Consider the following 18,310-nt stretch of genomic DNA (forward strand, 5'->3'; position numbering starts at 1 on the left):
TGTTTTTTAGGCTTGGAGTTAGTCCTTGGTGCATGTTGAGACACATTTGACCAGGAGCCATCTAGTGACATTCATATAAGTTTTTAGTAGAGTTGGACTTGTTCATAGTGTCTTCTGGGTAAAGATAATGCCCAGAACATAACAGGTGCTCAAGAAAACTGTGGTGAATAAATGCTATTGTTGTATTTTTGATATGCACGTGGAACTCATACTTGCTTATTTTGATGCCTGTGTACAAAATAATGGGAAAGGTAGTTTCTCTTATTTGCCATAGATAGCATCATGAAAACCAATTTCTTTTTTTGAGGACATTCATGAAAAATATGAAAAATAGCAGCTTCTTTCCTTTTCTTCCTTCCTTCTTTCTTTTTTTTTTCTTTCTTTCCATGAAACTATGTATTTGGGGAAACTGATTAAGGATTTCTCCTCTGAAAGGTTTACACTGTTTTCTAGGTCTTTGGATTTTATTGAAGGCTCCCGAACTGAAGTGAATGCTTCATAATCAAACTGAACAGCAACTGAGCCCACCGGTGACAACTGTGTAGTAGGAAGCTGTAGAAATGTTCTGAGTAAATCATCCATTCATTTGGTAATGAGTGTACTAATGTTCAGAAATTCACCAATCTTCTAGGCAACCATGGTAATATGTCTGCTTTTTTCTCCCTTTTGAGCCCTACATTTCATAGCTAAACCATTGTCTCTGTGGAATGCTTCAAGAAAGCCCCTGATTATAATTACATATGAATGAAGAAAATTAGGAACTAGGAGGAGAGGACCTTTACACAGTGACATCTGCCTTGCCCCTATAGCAAGAAGGCTCCAAAGAAGGTTTTATCTTCTTTAGTGTAGTCCACTAAAGAGATGTCACTGACGTTCACCATCAGCTTGTCCCCTTCTTGCAAGGAGAACATGGCTCCTAGATAAATGGGTTGGAACCAGTTGCTACCTATTTCACACACTGTCTTGGTCCCCATTAGGAGCTGAGTGGGTTCGGGGTAGTTCTCCGTTACCTTGGTGATGACCACAATGATGATGTCTGGCTTGTTTGCTCGGCTCCCTTTGCTGATTTCACCACATTTGGATGTGATACCTCGGAATGTGATCTGGGAGTAAACAAAGTAGTCTCCCGACTCTGGGATCACCAGGAATTTATTGGTGTAGTTCATCCGGTTCTTGGTGAAGGCCAAGCCAAGTTCATGTTCCCAATCCAGAACTGGGAACTGATTATTCAAGGGCTGTGTGGACGTTTGTCTCACAACTGCAGAGACAAGAGAGAGGTTTAATTTGCTTGTGTTGGAACTCATGGACTTTGCAAAATATGTCTCATTATTATTTTTAAATTTATTTTTATTGTTGACAGTATTACAGATGTCCCCCATTTCCTCCCCTCTATCCCCCTCCACCTGGCCCCTGCCCCACCCCAGGCCTTCACTGCACTATTGTCTGTGTCCATGGATGATGCATATATGTATATAAGTTCTTTGGTTAATCTCTTCCCATCACCATCCCATCCCCATCCCCTCACCTCACCCCTGCCACCTGCCCTCTGAGATCTGTCAGTCTGTTCTTTGTTGCTCTCTTTTAACACTGTGGTCCAAAAACACATGAAACACGGATAGTAATTAATAAGAAATGTACAAGCAGGGAAAATATTGGAACCAGAAATCCAGGATATTTTGGAAATGCTTCTCCAATATTGACAGAGCCAAACTATAAGCCAATGTAATTGACTTGAGGAGTGGAAGGGATCAGGGCTCTGGGCTCTGTGGGCCCCATTCCAATCCAGACTCTACAACTCTAGGTTATTAATCAACCAGGTAGGTTCCTCCTCTCTGACTCTCAATTTCCTGTGTATGAATTGGAGATAAAGCTCCCTCATAGTCTTGTTCTGAAGGTCAAGTGAAGGAAAGAGACACAGACATTTTTATCTTGATGACTGGATACAGCATTATTCAATACATATTTATTTTCTTTCCCCAAATAAACTAGCATCTTTCATTTCGACATTTTAATTTATTTTTTAATCCTCACCCAAGGACATGTTTTGATTGATTTTTAGAGAGAGAGGAAGGGAGAGAGAGAGAGAGAGAGAGGGAGAGAGAGAGAGAGAGAGAGAGAGAGAGAGAGAGAGAGAGAGAGAAAGAAAAAGAAACATCAATCTGAGAGAATCAATCAATGACCGGGAATTGAACTTGGCACCTTTTGGTATATGGGATGATGCTCCAACCAACTGAGTCATCTGGCCTGGTCAAGCCTATTTCATTTTATATATTTTAATATGTTTTTATGTTTGCATTATTTATATGTATACATCATGTAGAACATATGAATGAATACTTTCATGCAGCATATACCTGTAGCAGAAAAAAATGAATAGAATCAAACAGATTTCAAATAGGATAATCGGCAATAAACTAATACTTTACAGTGAAAATAAAAACATATTTTAATTTCCTACAGCTACTTTTGAAACCCATAGTAATCACCATTATGTACTGTCAGCCACAGTTTTGGAACTAATTATGTTTAAAGAAGCACTTAGCAACCTTCACACCTGGTGGTTGACCAGAAACCTGGCTCCTGGATTTTCCTAAAACATCTTTCCCATTTCTGACTACACTATGGTTTCTTTTGCAACTGTGATACATGTTCAGAATGTGTGTAGTCTCCTCTGGCCCCTCTACTAAGTGGCCTCTGGAGAGTTCTGTTGCTTCTTTGCAAAATCTGTGCAAGGCATTTTTTATTAGCCACCTGTGATAGTCTCTACTCCTTCTTTGCAGTAGATTAAAAAAGAAAAAATTCCTCCCAAATGATACAAAAGCAAAAGTCATTTAGTCTCTAGATACAGCAAATTCTGTTAAATTGGCATGCAATTAGCTTTGTCAATATAGCAGCAAGTAGGAGTGTGGGTTGGAAGTATGTTGTATTGGAAACAGTGCAGTTCTGAGAGTCAGCGCATCCTAGTCATGTCACTTGGGATAAGTGAATTTAGTTGCCCAAGCCCCAGTTTCCCCATCTCATTGGGCTAACATGCAGATCAAATAAATCATAGATGTAAGATGCCTACTGTGGTGTCTGAAATGTATTAGAAATTCAGTAGAGCCTAGATTCCTTCACCAATTTCAACTCCCCCAGTCAATATGGCATCTCCATACTCAATTTTTAGGGTTTTCCTGGCCAGCCTTTTCAATCTCACCCATTCTTTATAAGTGAGTGGTAGGTGATGGCAACTTGGCATCTCCCTGATCCTAATCCTTGTTCAGGACTCCTCACAAATAGCTTCTTCTTGAACAGATGTCTTGGGCCCAAGGATATCCCCCTGTGGGTTGCATATTTTTCTTAGCGGTCAGGAGGCATTTTTTTTATGATTTCTTTTTAACTCTGGTTTTTCAATGTGTTTTTAACATCTTTCTGCACTGCTGTGCTCTTTTCTCTCGAGTCATAGAGTTATATACAATTCCAGGTGTGAGATGCCAGGAATTTCCACATAGACTTGCGGAACTGGCCATCTGGTGATATTATGAGATTGCTCTTAATCTATTCACATCAATGGGAATTCTTTGGAAATATCTTTCTGAGTGTAAATGTACAATAACTTCATTTTGCATAGGGCACAGATGGACTCGATATATTGGCAACTCAGGGTCATTCATCTTTGACCAGATTTAGAATTATGAGAGTTGTCAGAGTCTGAGGAAAACCAGTTTGGAATCACTGCATGAGTGAAAGAGAGAAACAGTAGAGAAAGGAAGAGGGCTGATAGAATCTGAAAGAAAATACCCAAGAAACATGGGCTTTTGGGTCCCTCAAGGAAGGAAGACATCTGAAAGCCCTTGACTGAGAGGAGGAGTCTGTTACTAAAGGGGTGTCATTTCTAGTTTGAAACCATTTGAATGAGTTTTGGTAAACGCTGAAAGAAATCTCAGGCCCATGGCCGCCTGGAAAGAACACCGAGGAGAATTACCTGTCAGGTGTGCCCTTGGCTTATCTCCACTAGCTCTGGGAGGTGCGTCTGTAAAGAAAGGAGAAAAATGCTTTGTATGAGTCAGAGGGTGACTGGAGTGAACACAACATTTGGGGAGTTGCATGATGCCTGCAACTGGAGAGAAATTATTCCTCTTCTCCAGCTTGGTCCAGTTCCCCTCTTTGGAAGTTTTTTTGTTGTTTTGTTTGTTTTTTGGTGTTTTTGTTTTTTGCAGTAACAGGGGAGACTCAGAAGAAAGTCTTAAGCATAAATGAATCTTGGCTTCATGACTTTGGACAAGTTATCTAATCTATCTCAGACTTTGTTTTATCATCTCTAAGATGGGCACATTAATTCCTACCATGGATGGAGAGTGTTCAGAATGATTCCTGGCATATGATGGATGGGTGCTCAATAAAGCTCACCTTGCCTCTTCTGTCCTCCTCCTGCTTCTGTGGGAGTGAATTGTTCTTTTGCCTTTTTCATGGTCCCTTTAACCATATCCACTGAGGTATCTAATGGCCTAAGAGAGTGGGGTGGAAACCACTCTGTAGCTGTATGACCTTGTCAGGTCCCTTTCCCTTTCTGGTCTTCTGTTTCTCTGTCAGCTAGCTCTCCAGAAGACCTCACTTTTTGGGGGTTTTAGAAATGATTATATTGGACAAGTTTGTTTTAACTGCAGTGGTAATGATAATATTATTGATGTTAAAAAGGAAAAATCAGTGTATCCTTTTGATGTGGTAGGCATTGTTCTACTATCTTTATGGGAATTAACTAATTTAATCTACACAAACCCTGCGGGTGGGTACTATCATAACCATTTTTATAGGTCAATAAAATGAGACAGAGATGGGTGAAATGATTTGCCCAAAGGCCATCAATCACAGGCCCTGCACTTAGCCACGGCATCATTTTGCCTTCTTAGTGGCTGGGGAGGCCCCTCACTTCTCCTCTGGGTTTGCATCCCTCTGAATCCCCTATATATTAAGAACTACTGGATATGTTCTTGTTCCCCACAAGAAAGGCATCAAATATGAATATACTTACAAGCTCGCTGATGTGAAGGTCCAAATTCCTGTGCTTTTGGAGTCTGTTGGGAAAGAAAGATATGGTTCAGACCATCTGTGGTCCTTCTGACCCCAACATCCACACAGCTGTCGAAAGCATGGGTGGGATTAAGATGCTGCTGCTACCCCTCCTAGGCACTCTGAGATGAGGGAAATGGGCAGAATATTTGGTCCATGGGAATCTTGCACCCAAGCTCCCCCCTTTTCTCCTCAAGTACTAATGACCTTTCTCTCTCTTATGCTTGTCTCAAAGGTCAACTTAAAGGTTCTGTCCTGAGAGTTTTTCCTGTTCTATTCTAGGGCACTCTAACATCTTGTCAATGGTTCTACTATTTTAACAAATAATGACACTTGATTCATTTTCTTTTTTACACCACAATTTGGAAATTGAAACTTTTTAAAAAAAAATGATACCAAAAAAGAAATAATCACTATGTTCTCCTTCTCCTTAGTCTCTTTCTTGTTTCCTTGTAATGCATGATGACTTTTTCTTTTTCACTAAATTTTTAAAAAAGTATATTTTATTGATTTCAGAGAGGAAGGAGAAGGAGAGAGAGACAGAAGCATCAATGAGAGAGAAACATTGATTGGTTGCCTCCTGCACATCCCACACTGGGGATCGAGCCCACAACCCTGGCATGTGCCCTGACCGGGAATCGAACCGTGACCTCTTGGTTCATAGGTTGACGCTCAACCACTGAGCCATACCGGCTGGGTCATGATGTCTTTTTCTTCATTGCAATCTCAGTTTGTGAGCCATTTCAGAATCCACACGGTAATGGGAGAAGAACTGCTTTGGAGGCAGACAGACCTGGACTTGGATCCCAATTCCACCATTTATTAACAATATATTATTGAGCAGGAGGACTCTTTTCTCCTCTGAGCTTTGTGGTCCTCATTTGTAAAATGGGAATATTAACACCCATAGTCCTAGATAACTCCCAGGTTTGAGATAAGGATCAACTCAGATGAGCAAAATAAACTAACAAAATAGAAACAGATTCATAGGTACAGAGAACAGACTGAGAGTGTCAGAGAGGAGTGAGGTTCGGAGCTGGGTGAAAAAGGTGAATGGATTAAGCAAAACAAACAAACAAACAAACAAAACAACAACAACAACAAAATCACCCACAAAAAAATCCCCTCAGACACAGACAACACTGGTGATTACCAAGGGAAATGGGGGTGTGGGGAAGTAGAAGAGGGTAAAGGGGAGATAAATGGTGACAGTAAGAAACTTGACTTGGGGTGGTAAACACACAATACAATGTACAGATGATGTGTTATAGAACTGTACACTTGAAATCTATCTCATTTTATTAACCAATGTCATCCCAATAAATTCAGTGCATTAAAAAAAAGAAAAGAAAATGTATTAGCGCAAAGAAGACATGGGAACGGAAGGAACTACCACTCACGTGCCAGAATAGAAAGCTCATGAACAAAACTAAGCTTTTTGCTTAGGAATAAGATTACCATCTTACATTTTACAATATTTCCAAAGAATCCTCTCTGATAGGATTTTGACTCAACCCAGGGCCTTCTGATTTGGTTTTCGTAATTGCTCAGTCCCCAACTGTAATCCTCATGGATACTTGATCAGTGTTAAATCTTAACATGCATACGTGGGTGTGAGTATACTCTTGTGAATGAGGAATTGTGTGTCTGTGTGAGTATGAGAGAAGATAGCTCCATTGGTGGGAAAGAGTTTTTGCACCTGTGTATCTAAAGTGTCTGTGGTGTGGTGGTCTGTGCATGGCTGTCTCTACATGCATATATGTGTGGCCATGTGGGAGTAGCCATGTTATTTCTGAGGCTAGGCCTGTGAACAGTTCTGTGATTCTGTTGGAACCCAGACTGTCAGGCTCTTTTTGCTTTCAAGCCACATGACCTAGCCTCTACTGGAAGCTCTCTTGAGGACAAAGATCTTGGCTTTGACAAATTGATTTCATGGTCACTCCCTTTTCTCTGTTTCCTAATTCTGTTAATGGTGCTACTACTGCTTTCCCTTAGTTATCAGGCCTAAAATTGGCTTCTTTCTTCTTCCATAAACCAAACTGTCATTTCTATTTTGCAGTTTTTCTCTTTCTTGAATCCATCCACATAAGGCCTCATCATACTGCTTGCCTGGATTCTTCCAAGAGCCTCCTACCAGATCTCTCCTGCATCCGTTTTATCCTTTTCCCTAACCCATCTCCTAGCCTGTCTTCAGAGGGCTTTTTCTAAAGCATCACATTATCTTGGAATTTAAAGTTCAAATTTACCATCCCAGTCCCAGAGGTGGGGGAATCGGGAAATTACCCCAGACCTGAGTCTTACAGGACCCACAGGTATTAGTCTGGTGGTAAAAGGTGATAACCATTCCAGACCAGGCCAACGGCTGTGCAAGAGTAAGGAGGCCCAACAACTCATGGGAGCAGTTGGGAAACTGCAAGTATTTCTGCCACCAGATGAACACATTAGATACATTTGCATAGGGTCATGAGTACAGTGGTCTTTGAAAACCTATGCCCATTGATGTGACTACTTGTCCCGCATCAGTGACTTTGATGGGGTTGGGAGGTGGAGAAGCAGCCTAGAAATGAGCTTATTTTGTAGCCCGTTTCCTTAGTTGCTATTGACAGAGCTGCTAAAGAATCAGTCCTTTGGCAAGGCAGAAAACTGAAGGTGGGGTTCTCAGAGAGAATGAGGGAGAGCTTGGTTGCATCTCCTTGTGCCTGGAATGGTACTTTCCCTGACTGGCCTTCTTCGACTCATTCATTCTGCTAAGAAATCTTCTCCAACATCTGCTAATTTTTGTCTAAGCAACACCCAGCTAAGAGTTTGGAGCATCCCTTTTGGCTCATAGAACCCTTGTCATTTACATGTATTTGGGATGTGAGCACATTTTTCTATTTTCTCTGATGGATTTCTATAACTTGGGAACACATTTTATTTTCATATATGGATGGATGTGTGTGCATTTTATTGGCCTCAGAATGCCACTACATGTCTGGAGGCTGTGATAGTGCCAGTTGGCAGGTGTGGAAGAACACAACATCCCCAGAGTCCCCAAGAAGAACAGCAGCTGGGATTCTTTTCCTGAGAACAGCACGGAAAGCCTCCCGTTGCTGTTTCTCTTAGTAATGACTCTCTCATGAGAGGAAGATTATTGCAACAGAAGCGAATGAAGAGGAGATTTGAGAGAAGAAATAGTAGTTTATTTGGGGAAAGGTTTGTGCATTTGAGTTGGTTGGCTCAATGCCTGGTCTCCAGATGGTTGTTGGTGACACCAGGCCAATAAAATGTCTATTGTTGCCCAAACCTGACTCATCTCCATTGCTTTTGGGTTCCCCTGGGGAACCCAGGAGATGGTGACTCCCGAAGGTCAGTGCAACATTGACTTCCAAATCTGTATAGACACAGTATTCAAGAGCACCCCAGGAGAATGTGATTTATTTCCCGTTCAAGGCCTTCACAAACCACTGGCTAGGAACCAGGATCCCATCTTAGTTCCCTTCCTTTCTCATTTATCACTCTCTAGGGATATTATTACTTATTTGACTGTTACTGCTTTTCTCTCTCCAGTAGAAGTCAAGTTGCTTGCAGACAAGGACCCGGTCTGTCTGTCTTGGTTACCACTATATTCCTGGTGCCTCGGACAGTGCCTGGCACTCTCACTGGATTATCCATGTTAGGAAAATATGCTGGTGCTTGGGCATCAAAAAGACAAGCAGAAAAGAGAGCAGAGGATGGAGGAAGGCTCAGCTTTAGTGACTTCAGCCAAAAAACTAGGAAAGAGAACTTTTTATTTTAGAATGCATGCAAAGTTTTGAATTTTTGTTTACATTTAAAAACTTTAATTATGTAGCAGTAGGTAGCCAAAATCTTTCAGGACTGGGGCCTCTTATGTGCTTTCATCAGGCTCTGCTTGGTGTATAGCCATGGCTCTAGAAATGTTTGTTGAAAGTTGGGAGCTTTGGTCAGAGTCAGAGCCAGGAAAGGCCAGTATGTCCAGTGTGTATGCCCATGGGCACACATGTTAATGAGGTAGGGGAAGCCTGCCACCACCACCATTTATTAGCCTTGGCAAAGTACGCGGGCTTTTCACCCCATAGTTTCCATAGGTCGGGGAATTTTATTTGGTTTTCTTTCTTTGTTTCTTCTAAAAAAAAATGTTTGTTTTGGTATGTTGATTGGTAATCTCTAACTCAAATTAATCATGACCTATTACTATAGGCATTTTTGGGACTACTCTAATCCTTCAAATACGAGAGGAGAAGGATAGAGGAAAGGAGGAAACTGCTCTCTAGCTGAGTGATTAATGAGTGCCAGGCCCCATGTTGGGCATTTATGTTTGTTCCTCATCTAATACTCCAGCTGCTCTCAAGGGAGTGTATCACCTTTAAAAATGTTTTTATTGATTTCAGAGAGAGGAAGGGAGAGGGAGGGAGAGGAGAGAGAGAGAGAGAGAGAGAGAGAGAGAGAGAGAGCGCAATAATGTGAGAGAGAATCATCGATCAGCTGCCCCCTGCATGCCCCCTATTGGTGATCGAGCTCGCAACCTGGGCATATGTTCTGACAGGGAATTGAACCTGGACCTTCTGGTTCATGGATTGATGCTCAACCACTGAGCAACACCAGCCAGGCTGTATCACCTTTTTATAGCCTTTGAAGCCAAAGGTCAAAGAATAAGTGGAGGGTCTGGTATCTGGACCTTTAGACCAAGTACAGACCCTGGCACATATCAGGAGCCCCACAAACCTTAGTTGAGCACACACAATGGAAGATCGAATCTGAAGCAAGATGGCCTTTGAGATGATCTTGGCATTTACCGGAAAAATCCCTTGAGTATATTTTAACTAATTACCTCTTTGGCCTTTCTCCCAGGTTTTGTAGTCAGTATATAGTATACTCAAAAATGGAAGAGCTATCCATTGCATATTTTGTAGTCACTGTATAGTTTACTTAAAAACGGAAGAGATATCCATTGCTTGCCCTCATAAATGCTGCAGGTGGAAAGGTCTAAGTGTTTTATGACCCATAATATCCTCCCAGCACTTCTAGGGGAAATAGACAGACGTTTGCCTTCTTGTCTCTCTCTCTTGCTTATTCCTGTACTTGCACAAGGATAAATGCAAGCTAGAAACATTTTATTCCAAAGCCATTTCATTTCATCATCTACTAAGGTAGGCCGGGCTTTAATTTACAGGCAACATTCAGAGCAGTGTAGAGCAAAGAATATGGTACTTGCAACAGAGCAAATGTGGAAAATCCCAAGTCTCTTATTTCCTGGTGGTCTGACTTTGGCATCTCACCTAACCTCAGTGAGGCTGTTTCCTTGTTCGACAGAGCAGACAGTGGTTCTCCCCTCCCAGGACTGTGGTGATGGCTAAGAAAGACCACACACGGAAAGTGGATATCCGATTCGTTTCCTTCTTTCTTTGGGCTCAATAAATACTTGTGGCATATGTTGTTGGTTCTGTAGAGCTTCCCTTGGGTTTCATCATTTCAGTGATTAACAGAAGCCACTCTGTGTTTCTTTATGACTGTGGCAGATTGGGATCCTCTGGAGCTCTGGAAGGCTTCCTCCTTCTCCCAACAGGAGAGGCTTCCTCAGTCCACAGTTTGCTCCTGGACGTCTGCCCTCTCAGAATGCAAAAGGGGTTGAGGGAATGGGATGTACTCCCCATGCATTTCAAAACCTAAGCTATTGCGGCTGTCAGCTGTGAGGCCTCATTAAAGAGCCCAGGCTGGGAGATGACTTGTCATAGCCATTGTCCTGTGACTGCTGGGCACTTCCTGATGTGTTTGTTGACTTCAATAGATGAACAAATGGGTCCTAGAATCAATCCCCAGCTAGGAGCTGCCACGGGTATTTGGGATTCACACCCACAACTTGCTCTCGCTTCCCTTGCACTTTCACAGCTTGCCTCCACAACCTAGGGTTTCTCTGCCCTTTGCCCACAGACTGACCTTTGGAGTGGGTTGGGCTTCTCTTCCAGGCACATCAGGACCTCCTGAGGCTACAGTAGGACAACTGACTGCAATTTACAAAACACTTTTATCTCAACTCTGTTTCCTCTAGACAACACAGGGGATTATTATAACTGTGCTCACGTCAGCAGAGATAAAAGGGCTCACCCAAGGTGGAGCGGGTAGGGAAATAATGTCTGTTGAGCATTTTTATGGCAGTTGCTTTTTGGATATCTCCTTGCAGAATTCTCACACAGTGCTATGAAGACAGAGAGTACAAGGCTTAGAGAGCTCAGGTGCCTTGTGCATCCCTCCATCTCTCCCTCTATTCAACAAACACTTAATGAGTGACTTCTGTGTGCCAGGTGCAGTTAGGTGCTCTCCGGAGGAAAGAGACTAGTATTTATTGAGCACTTACTATGTGACGGGCACTTTTTAGGTATCATTGGTTAGAAACTCCTGGCTACCCCAGAAGGTGTAATTTGTTGGGCATATATTTAGAGGCCAACTAGCATAGTGTTTAGGAGGAATGTGTATGGTACAGTTGAATCCCAATGTCACACTCTAATTGTATGACTGGACACATGGCCTAATGTTTCTAAGCCTCGGTTTCATCATCTCTAAAATGGAGATAATAGAACTTTCCTCATTGTGTGACTGCAAGGATTGACTGAAAAGATGCATGTGATAACAGCAAACATGCATTGCATGTGTTTACACCAGACACCACGCTAAGGACTTTATAGATGTGATCTCATTTGTTAGTCTTAAAACTCTAAATACGAAAAAACTTGGAATGGAGTCTGGTGTATAATACATTACGTAAGACAACTGATGTGGTAAAGCCATGGCTTTCCTTCAAGTCCGTGTCACTCTGAAGCCTGAGCTGGCATCACTATGAGGTCCTGTTCTGGGACATGTATGTATGGGAGGGAATAGGGGTACAGGGAACAAGGACCAAGAGCTTGCAGGGATTTTCAGGAAGGCATGGAATTGAGATCAGAGGGAACCAAGGAGAACATGGGGGAGAGTTTATGCAGATGTTTCTAGAAGTGGAACCTGGAAGGGAAGGATAGAGGTAGGGTGCTGGTAGGGAAATAATGTCTGTTGAGCATTTTTATGACAGTTGCTTTTTGGACATTTCCTTGCAGAAGCAGCCCTGGGAATCAATGACTTGTACAGCATCCCTATCAATTCATTGCCTTAGTGCTAAGTACCCACTGTGCGGCAGGCTCGGGCTGGACATGTGGGGTGCATTCTGCCATTCCTGGGGCATAGTGTCTGGAGAGGACAGAGGCCTGGCCTGTGGACCTATCCTGAGGACTGGGAGCCATTAAGGACCTAAAGAAGGCCTAAGCCATGGTCAAGTGCACCTGGGTCAAGAATAGATTGGAGTGTAGGTTGAGGATGCAAGACCAGGGTAGAGAAGGAGGCATGAAGATAGCTCACAAATGTCAGAGACTAAGAACAACCCTTCAATGCCCATACCTGCTCTATGGCCTGGTGATGGCAGATTCCAGAACAGGTGGACAAGTTGTTCTCTATGATGTAATTTCCATGAACGGGGAAATTCCCTAGTTACCACTTACTAATCCCCCACCTTCTGCCAGACACTATATTTCTAATTATTCCCATTTCATACATAAAGAAGCTGAGGCCCAGAAAGGTTAGGTACCATGGCTCAGAAGTGGTTAGGTCGGAATTCAAACTGGGTTTGAACTTCTGGCCCATTATTTTTCTAAGATGCAAATCTACCTGACATTCTCCAGGAGTCTAAATATCGTAAAACATTATGCTGTCTATTTTTTTTATAGGTAACAGACATTTTGTACATTGGGTATATGTTTAAAAATGTATCTGTCTTTCCCTTGTCGCCCAGCCACCCAGTTCCATCTCTTGGACAAGAGCAGAGTCACTGGTCTCTTTTGTCCTCTTCCTGGAACAGTCTGTGCATTTATGCACACATTCATAAATGTAAATATGTATTACTTTTTCAGAAAATGAAGTGCTCTGTACTCTATCTGCTGTTTTGTCCTTTGCAAACCCTTTAACATCATATCTTAGAGAAATTTTCCATCCTTACATGTGGAGATGCTTCATTGAAAAAAAAAAAAAAGAAAAAGATCATGGCAGTTGCAGGTTTCGATAGCATGGAAGGACCATGATTTATTTAATCAATGCTTTATTTATGGGCACATCACCTAAAGGCACTTATCCCAAACCTTTTCACACCTAATTTTGATTTCTGCTCTGCAACTTACCTAGTAATGAGTTTGTCATATTGAATCTTTCCTTATACAACCAACCCCAGAAGGAAGAGTCCACTTAAAACAATGTTTTTAACTGTTTTTGTTGCTGTTAATAAAAACTCCAAACATTTCTACAGTTGCTGTGCTTTTCCAATGTCTGATCTGAGGACTTAGCAAGAATGGAGTCAGTCATATTTGCTGGTGGATGAGGCCAAGTGACTGTAGAAATAGAAACTAATTTCGGCTCTGTCCCCCCTGACCTACTCTATGACCCTGAACTTTTCTTTCCCATCTCTGATCCTTGGTTTCCTCAACTGTAAAACAAGGAGATAGGGCTAGATCAAGGGTCAGAAAACTTTTCTATAAGGGCCACACAGTATACTAACTTGGCAGGTGATATAGTCACTGTCATGATTACCCAACTCTACTGTGTGGCTTAAGAACAGCCACAGACAGTGTGTAAGTGAATGGGCGTGGGATAGGGTGCTGGTAGGGAAATAATGTCTGTTGAGCATCTTTATGGCAGTTGCTTTTTGAAAATGGGTGAGATTTGGCCTGTGGGTCATAGTTGCTGACCCCAGGGCTAAGGGCATTTCCATTTCTTAGTTTCTATCTATGGATCTGTGAAGAACTTTCCTCTTCTACTTAGGGGAAGGAAAGGGACAAACACCCATCCTAGTGTCCACATTGCTAGGCACTCACTGGGAACCTTATGGAGATCACTTGGAATCCTCCTAGCACTTCCATCGGGTAAGTAATGTGGGAAAACTGAAACTCAGAGTGGTTGTGTACTTGGCTCACTCTCCTCCTTTGGAGCCCCTTTGAGCCTCCTCTTCTCCAGCCTCAACTCTTTTTCAGGTTAGATTAGAAAAGATTCTTAGCAATGCCAACCTCCTGTGGCTGTTCCAAGGATGGACAGAGGAGGTGCCTTAGAGGAGTTCTGGTAGAGGGTGCAGCCAAGTAAAGAGAGGGAACAGAAGAACACTTTGAATGCTGGCAACAGAGGAAGGCAGGGTGGCTGGAGGCCAGTGGTGGGCTGAGGAGAGGAGAGAGAGGGTACTGGATGAGGCCACAGAGACAAGCCCATGGCACAATCCAGTGAAAGTTCTCAAATAATCATTTTGGCTCTTGTGTGGAGAATCAAGCCCTGGCTTGTCTTTACAGAATTTCTTGTTTTACATGAGGGTGATCCATTCATTCATCTGTAAAAGGGGTGGATGGAAAGTGCTTTCCATGATCACAAAGCTTCATTGTGAGTGGAGAGGGAGGCAACCTGGAAACCATGAGGACCTAGATTTGCCAACTCAGAGACCTAGCTTGGTCCCCTCCCAGCTTTATGACCTTGGGCGCTCACACAGACTTTCCCACTTCAAGTTCCTCATCTGCCAAATGTGACTGCTCACCGCCTCACTGCATTTCTGGGTTGCTGCGAATGTTCAATGGGATCGTCTTTGTGAGAGCTCTCTGCAAATGTGAAGTGGGAGTTAATATCATGTTATTGTTGTTATCATTGGCTTATCCTCTGCTGGCTGTGAATGTATTGGAAGGACTGGGTGACCCTCCTCTCTTACTCCTCCTTGTGTTAGAGTTGATTGCCTAGGGCCTGGGGCATTATAAATCCTTCGAAGACCAGATAGCCCCTCCCTTTTTTTTCAATGACCTGGGAGCTGTCTCTTTGAAATGTGAGGGGCAGCCTGACACAGTGGAGGGGATCCTGGAGCTGCGGTCAGATGGTTTGGTTTGTAGCTGTAGGTTGTGCAATCTTGTTACCTCCAATGGCCTGTGTTGTCTGACATGCTTTTATCTTTAATGGAGTCTGTGGCCTGGGCCTCAGGAATAGTATTTTAGCCACCACTGGCTTCCTTCCCCTCTCCAGAAGCCCTTTCATGAACCACCTCTTCCTCCAAGGCTGGGCTAGGAGAACATCTGGAATTCCAGAGCACATAGCCTATTTCCTTGTCACACATCAGGCTCAGAGCTCCTTAAGTCCAAGATCAAGTTTTCTTGGTGTTTGGTGCTTCGCATAGAGTGACAGTCATATCACTGTAACTGGGTGAGTATAGTTCTCCCCGTTGTCAAAGTACAAACTGTTCCTACACATGCCTTTCTTATTAGTGCTGTCAAAGTATGGGTATTAGTATCCTCTTTTGGTAGAAAAGGAAACAGGCTGGGAGTCACATGCCTATTTCACACAGCCAGAGGTGGCTGAGCTGGCAATCAAACTCAGGTTTCTAAGAGCCACGACATTTCACTGCTACGTCCACGCCCACACAAGTTCGCTCAGTGACCTGGTTTTCCCTTCTTGAATCCCATCTATTTTTTAAAGGCAAATGTTTTTTTATTTATGTTAAACTGAATATCAATTATTGTTCCCTGGGCAACCACTTCTTGCTTAAATTACAAGTTAATTTCATGTTAATAAAACAGACGGATCCCATCTTCTTTAGTCTCCTCTGAGCTTGTTATTGTCTGTTAGCTACTCTGGATCCACCCTTCTTGGCCCTCCCTGTGCCCTTGGAGGCTGACCTCAGGGCACACTTGCCAGCTAGGAGCAGAGTGGCCCGAGTTTCTCTCCCTCATCCTCTTCCCTCCGTGCTGTTGGCAGACTTCTGGCTCCCCTTTATCCATACTGCAGGCAGGCCCCTCCTTCACATTGCGTTCCCCTAAATCTCCTTCCTCCTTTTGCCCCTTCAGACCAAGGTTTGGGGACCTGCCTCCCTCTGTTGCTAATCCCCAGGATGCCTCCAGTCCTGGAGGTTTCCTTTAATCCATCTGCATCTCGGCACGTAGACCCTTCTGTGAACCCATTTTCAGTTCTTTAAACAGTCTTCTTTAAACTCTCTTCTTTGAGTGGGCCAGCTGTTTCTTATCAGGACCCCAGTTGCTGCGTGTGCACAGCCTCATCCCCATTTCCTTTCATCTTTCTTCTGACACACCAAGAGTTACATCTCCTGGCCAAACCACAGCTCCAAATGTCTTCGCATGGCCAGTCTCCAAGGAAATTGGTTTAACTATAATGGAAAGTAGTTTTAGCCTTTTCATCTCTTGCGTACCTACAATAGGGCAGACACTCAGCATCTTCCCTCATAGGCTTCCTGTCTAGCCACAGCTCTCATCTCAAACTTTCTTCCATTGGCCCTCTCTGGATTGTGGCATTCCACCCAATGGCCTTCTAGATCAACAGAGGTGCTTTCTGGCTTCTGCCAACATAGGGGACCTCAGACATTGTTTTGGCAGAGGGAGTGTTTCCCTTCAGAAGGCAAGAGAGCGTAGGCTACGGGAGTCACCCAATGTCTTCAAAACAACAGTCTCTTTCTGGATAAAGATGGACAGTGTCCCAGAGTGTCAAGTGGACGCTGTAGCTTGGCTTCCCAGGAAATGGCACCATGGTGATCTTGGGGTCACAGCTTGACCTCTCACGCCCTGCAGTGCTCCTCTAACATGAAACAGCATTTCCTGTTGGCTTGCCTATGTCTACATTTTCTGAATGATGGCATGTGGCCTTGGATGCTGCCGCCTGAATCAGGCACAGTCTGTTTGCTGACCCTGGTGTGTGGTGAAAGTTATACCATGGCCATGGCTTGCTTTCTGTGTCTCTGCTTTGCAGTTGGCCAGCATTGCTTGGAAACCAGTTAAACCAATGGAAAAGCCTATGGAATGTAACACTTGAGACTGAAATTAAACCAGTCACCCACAGATTATGCAAAAGCATTTTTAATAAGGGGCATTACTTGAAAGGCACATTCTTCAGGCTTTAAGGTTTTTGATGTTCCTAGGTCAGTGCTATAAGTTTCTGCATTGACACCTGTATCCTCTCATTGTTCTCTGTAAACCCTATATATATTTTTGAGTAAGGTCCCCCCACAACCTTTCCCTCCCCCAGCAAGACTGAATGATAGACAATCTGGCAAGCAGTTCTTTCTGGAACATTGAAAAAGAATTGTACTGAAGCCAAGCAAGGGGGTTGGTTATATAAATTATAGCACATACATATATAGTAATATAATACAACCATCTATATCCTCATGCTGCTGTGAATTTATTAACAATAAATTTAATTATAACATATTAAGATACTCAAAACAATCCCATATTATTAAAATATATGAAATTATGTATCCCCAAATGTTAACATTTTATAGTGGTTACCTCTATGAGGTTATGGGTAAGGATAATGATCTCCTTTGCCTAATCTGTACTTTCTAACTTTTTTTAATAACCATGTGTTAAGTTATGCAATTTAAAGGGTATGTTGTATTCTTTTCAAAGAACAGTAACATTCCCTACTTATCAGTGCACTGTGGTTATAATTATCTAGAAATATGAGGCTTGAGGTTGTTCCCACACAAACATAAAAGGGGACAATTCATTCCCTGGAAGTACTAAGAACAAACACCCCTCCACCCCTCCCTCACATTCTGCATTTCCTTTGTATGTTGAGGCAAGGGAGGGAAGGAGGGTGATGGATCAGGGAGCCCAACCCAGGGCTTCCTCAGCTTGCAGATCTATCCACACTGACCAGGGCTGTATAGGCTAAACTGCCTGCAGGGGTCTGCTGATCCCCAGGGAAGCTCCAGGTCTTGCTTACCTGGAACACACAGGCTTCTCCTTGGGTTCTGAGCTGGCCAACAAGCAGGTAGGCGGTGAGTCCTGCCAGGATGGGGAGTGACACCAGGCAACAGGTGAGAGCCCAGCCGGAGCTGCTGGCCCTGGCTGCCAGCCTAGCTCTGGCCTTGGGCCTGCAGCTGTCATCCTCGGGCAGCATTTCCACGCTGGCTGTCTCCCCAAAGCCCAGCCCCAGGTCCTCTGCCATGCTCTGGCTGGTCCTGGAGACAGAGCTGACTCCTCTTGCGCAGGGAGACCCCCCCATTAAATAGAAGACCAGCTCTCACAGTGTGTGAATCAATCACTGCCTACTCCTCCCCCTGGCCTCTCCTCTCCCCTCCACAGCATACTGAGCCCCGCCCTGTTAGGGAATGCACCGCCTACAACAGAAACCAAAGTTTGGTTTAAGGAAAAAAAAAAAAGAAGAAGAAGAAAGCTTCCCAAACATATTTATATACAGTGTGCTCATG

At 43.3% G+C, this 18,310-nt stretch overlaps 1 protein-coding gene across 1 annotated transcript; it reads right to left on the reverse strand.

Annotated features, from left to right (window-relative positions):
- Positions 1–408: 408 nt before the first annotated feature.
- On the reverse strand, positions 409–18,105 carry TNFSF15 (TNF superfamily member 15). Its single transcript, XM_006099359.3, has 4 exons — positions 17,824–18,105; positions 5,012–5,054; positions 3,965–4,012; positions 409–1,258 (listed from the first exon to the last, which is right to left on the reverse strand). Exons 1-4 carry the CDS (start codon positions 18,103–18,105, stop codon positions 804–806), a joined length of 828 nt encoding a protein of 275 aa, XP_006099421.2. The 3' UTR covers positions 409–803.
- Between the last annotated feature and the right edge of the window lie 205 nt (positions 18,106–18,310).

Source organism: Myotis lucifugus, unplaced genomic scaffold (assembly GCF_000147115.1).
Source record: "Myotis lucifugus unplaced genomic scaffold, Myoluc2.0 scaffold_273, whole genome shotgun sequence".
NCBI classification, from domain to species: Eukaryota; Metazoa; Chordata; class Mammalia; order Chiroptera; family Vespertilionidae; genus Myotis; species Myotis lucifugus.

What these genes read in the sequence shown, in the direction of transcription:
- TNFSF15 (XM_006099359.3), bottom strand. Translation starts at nt 18,105, where the DNA reads ATGGGGGGGTCTCCCTGCGCAAGAGGAGTCAGCTCTGTCTCCAGGACC. An exon ending in ACCTTCACATCAGCGAGCTT is followed by an intron (nt 4,013 to 5,011) that starts GTAAGTATATTC and finishes CTTTCTTTACAG; the next exon opens with ACGCACCTCCCAGAGCTAGT. An exon ending in GCCAAGGGCACACCTGACAG is followed by an intron (nt 1,259 to 3,964) that starts GTAATTCTCCTC and finishes TTGTCTCTGCAG; the next exon opens with TTGTGAGACAAACGTCCACA.